Raw genomic sequence first — 3937 nt, 5'->3', positions numbered from 1 at the left:
ACGGCAGAAAATAAGGAAGCGATTTGCACTTGAGAGAGGGGGGCGATGGTGGTGTTACAATTCAGGGCCGTGTGAAACCGCACAGGAACCGAATTTAGGAGGTTGAGACGTCAGAAGCCCTCGCCCTGGCCACAGTTTTGAAAGTAGAAATGAGAAAGACAAATGAGTGAATCTTACCTTCTGGTCTTTGGATTGTGAATGTTGTGAAGTCTGAGTCAGAGAGCTAACTCAGGGCTCAGGTGGGAATGAGTGACATTCTGCAGGGTGAAATGAGGAGGGACTTGGTGGGTACCAATGTTCAATAAATAACTGCTTTCGAGTTCGATTTGATCTGAGCGACAGGGATAGCCATGAGGGTTCAATTTAGCAAATAATTACAAATCAAATTTTTTGCCATGAGTTTCAGTCATTTCCCCCATCAGCTAATGACAGCAACCAAAATAGACGCATGTGTTTTAGCTCCTTTACTAGGATCACCTATCAAGTAGTGAGATGGCCCAAGGGACACGGAGAAGAATTAACCAACAAATACACTGTTAGTAGTGAGAGCTGGTTACCTGCAAAAACAGTATCTGACTTGAGTAGGAGATCATAGTTTTGTTGATTCAGGAGCTGTTAATGTGTTGGCTTAAGGGGTAAAAAAGGTAGGGGATTTTGGAGGTAATGTGAAGTAAAAATTAGAGGAAGGAAATTTGATTCAGGGATTTAATTTGGCAAATGTCTTTAATTTCTGCTTTCCACGGTCTCCATACATGAGTGTGTGTGTATAGTCTATTTGTGGATTTAGGATGGGTTATATATTTGGGCAGTTTCATTTTAATGCTAATAGCATCCAACAAAGGGAAAACGGAACAGACTTCTAAGCGGTTTTCTTTCAAAGCTGACCTCACATGTGATTCTTGGTAGGAAGAAGATGCGAGCCAGCCCCATCCGCATCCCGACTGTCAGCAATGACACCGACTGGGACTTTTGCTTCCATCTGTAAGTATCATACTCACTCAGTGGCCTGAAACATTGGGACCTCCACTTAAGGCCAACCTTGGTGAACTTTGCATGCATATTATATAGTAGCGACGATTGAGCTTCTGTGTTGTATGCTAATAATGGTTCTGCTCTAATGTCCCTTTGTACTTGTGCAGCCTATGCAAGATGGAAAACAAATGTTTTTTCCTAACTTAAGGGAAATTTCAATTTTTTTTTATAAAGATAGGTTACTTATAGCAAGATTGGTAAAGTCATGGAGAATTAAATATAGAAAAATTAATGAGAAATTGAAATTGTTTCATGAAATAAAGAGACAATAAGTAAATTAAAAATTTCACATCATAACAGCTAATACTTATTGAGCAAATACTATGTGCCGGGCACTGTTCTAAGTACTTATGCATATTAACGCAACTAGTTCCCCCAAAACCCTGTGAGGGAGGTACTGTAATTACCCCATTCTTTAGATAAGGAATATGAATTAAAGAGAGGTTAGGCAATTTGCTCCAAGTCACACAGCTAGTAAATGCTATTCAAACTGGGCAGTCTGACTCCAGAGTCCATTCTTTAACCACTCCTCTATACCAGGGTTTCTCAACCTCCACACTATTGACGTTTTGGATCCGATAATTCTTTGTTGTGAGGGGTGTCCTGTACATTGTAGCATCCCTGGTCTCTGCCTATGAGATGTCAGTAGCACTGTCCCAGTTGTGACAAGCCAAGATATCTCCAGACATTGCCAAATGTCCCCTGGGAGCAGTATCACCCTTGGTTGAGAACCATTGCTCTATACCAATGCTATCAAGTAGAAATATAACGCAAGCCACAAATGTAATATTAAATTTTTAAGTAGCCATATTAAAAAATAAAAATAAACAGTTAAATTTAATTTTAACACCATATTTATTTATTTCAGTATATCTAAAATATTACATAACGTAATTCATGAAATACGTTTTCTTCAATTAAGTCTGAATTTCGGTGTGTGTTTTACACCTGCAGCCGATCTCAATTCAGACCAGACACATTTCATGTGCTTAATAGCCACATGAGACTAGTAGTTAATGTATTAGTGTAATTCTATACCATCTCATAAAATATCTTAAGGTTAAGGGTTATACAAATATAAAATAGAAGTTAACAATGTAGAGTTTACAGTAGAGTATCTTGGAAATAATCAGATAATTCATGTTCAATTTGACCAGAGTCAGAATTCACATTTATGATGGCAACATGTAGAATACGTTAGAAACCTGGCAGGTCTTTCACTTAACTGGCCTAATTTTTTTATTCTCACTATCCTTCCAGATATCTAACTGGTCAGTATCCTCCAGGCGTGTTTCTTACCTTTCATAGCAAAATGTTCAAAGCTAGTTCAGGGCTTGGCAGTCTCAAGTCATCTGTCAAGACCTCAATGTTTCTACTTCCTTTGAGGCCCTGCTGTTGAAGCTTGCTCCCTTTGGTCTCAGCTTAATTTCATTCAAGGCTGAAATTTAAATATTTAGGGCTTATAATTTTTTTTTAAAGAAATTATTTATTTAAATTTATTTATTTGTTTGTTTGTTTATTTATTTATTTTTGGCTGCATCGGGTCTTCGTTGCGGCACACGGGCTTTCTCTAGTTGCGGCGAGTGGAGGCTACTCTTCGTTGCGGTGCGCTGGCTTCTCGTTGCAGTGGCTTCTCTCGTTGTGGAGCACGGGCTCTAGGCGCGTGGGCTTCAGTAATTGTGGCACATGGGCTCAGTAATTGTGGCTCGTGGGCTCTAGAGCGCAGGCTCAGTAGTTGTGGCACATGGGCTTAGTTGCTCCGCTGCATGTGGGATCTTCCCGGACCAGGGCTCGAACCCTACCCCTGCATTGGCAGGCAGATTCTTAACCACTGCGCCACCAGGGAAGCCCCTGGGGCTTATAATTTTTAATATCCAAAATTAGTAATCTCTTTGGTGACCCCAATAGATTGAACTTCTGCTTCAGGTGGGTGAAATATGCAGCCTACGCAAAGCCTTCTATTGAGGGACTAAGCTTTCTTTCTGTGAGTTTTCTTGAGTTATGATCTCTTGTCACAGATTTCCTCCACCTTCAGTCTTTTTCAGGTATCCTAAAGACCTTACACTTTCTTTTTCCATTCATTTGTTCATTATTTAACCAGCCATTATTTGTTTTTACGTGTGAGCCAAGTATCAGGGTTTCTTAGAAACAAATGAGACTCAGCCCCAGCCCTGGTGGAGTTAACTGGCTAGGAAGCAAAGAAGACTCAGAAACAAAAACATTTTGAAAATGAGACTGTTGCGTGATTCGCACTATAGTAGAAGCTGGAGAAGACTTTTGCAAGCCCTGTAGAGGGTGTTTCTACTGCTACTCCAGTGCTAGACTTCCAGCAGAGGTGACATTCGAGTTGGAGGAGGAGTATGGAATTCACTAGGCAGAGAACAGGAAGGTTTAGCACCTGTCTCCTGATTACAGTGCTGCGCCAGCCTTCCCTGGCTTTTCCACTGAATTTGCATGTCTTCTGAAAGCACACTTCTGTTTGTGGGCAGAAGGCAGTCCTGCTGGGCCCTGGGCTTGGGCCTGAAGAAATGTTGCTGTCCTGTCCACATAACCTGGTTTGCCCACATGCCTAAATAAACATAGGTTATTTAGAACAGGACTCTGGACGGATATTAGGACGTCATTTATTCGAACCTGGTGTAAAAGGTTACGCTTGACATTTATTTTCCTTCTAAGTTTTCCTCTTTTTGTTTTTCTTACAATGAAAATTCATTACTTATCTAATCAGTGGAAAAGGGAGATAAACTTTATTTTAAAAACTGTACTATAGGGCTTCCCTGGTGGCAGTGGTTGGGAGTCTGTCTGCTGATGCAGGGGACACAGGTTCGTGCCCTGGTCCGGGAAGATCCCACATGCCGCGGAGCGGCTGGGCCCGTGAGCCATGGCCGCTGAGCTTGCGCTCCTC

The 3937-nt window shown here is 41.4% G+C and overlaps 1 protein-coding gene across 1 annotated transcript in view; it reads left to right on the top strand.

Annotated features, from left to right (window-relative positions):
* Positions 1–913: 913 nt before the first annotated feature.
* The window catches only part of TTC23L (tetratricopeptide repeat domain 23 like), a 44223-nt gene continuing 41199 nt past the window's right edge, over positions 914–3937 (top strand). The window contains 1 exon segment of the mRNA XM_007472264.1: positions 914–981. Within this exon segment, the coding sequence (XP_007472326.1) occupies positions 914–981 (68 nt within the window).

The sequence above is a fragment of the Lipotes vexillifer genome, unplaced genomic scaffold (assembly GCF_000442215.2).
Source record: "Lipotes vexillifer unplaced genomic scaffold, Lipotes_vexillifer_v1.1 scaffold647, whole genome shotgun sequence".
NCBI classification, from domain to species: Eukaryota; Metazoa; Chordata; class Mammalia; order Artiodactyla; family Lipotidae; genus Lipotes; species Lipotes vexillifer.
The sequence above is the reverse complement of the archived record's forward strand: the minus strand, read 5'-3'. Positions and strand labels throughout refer to the sequence as shown.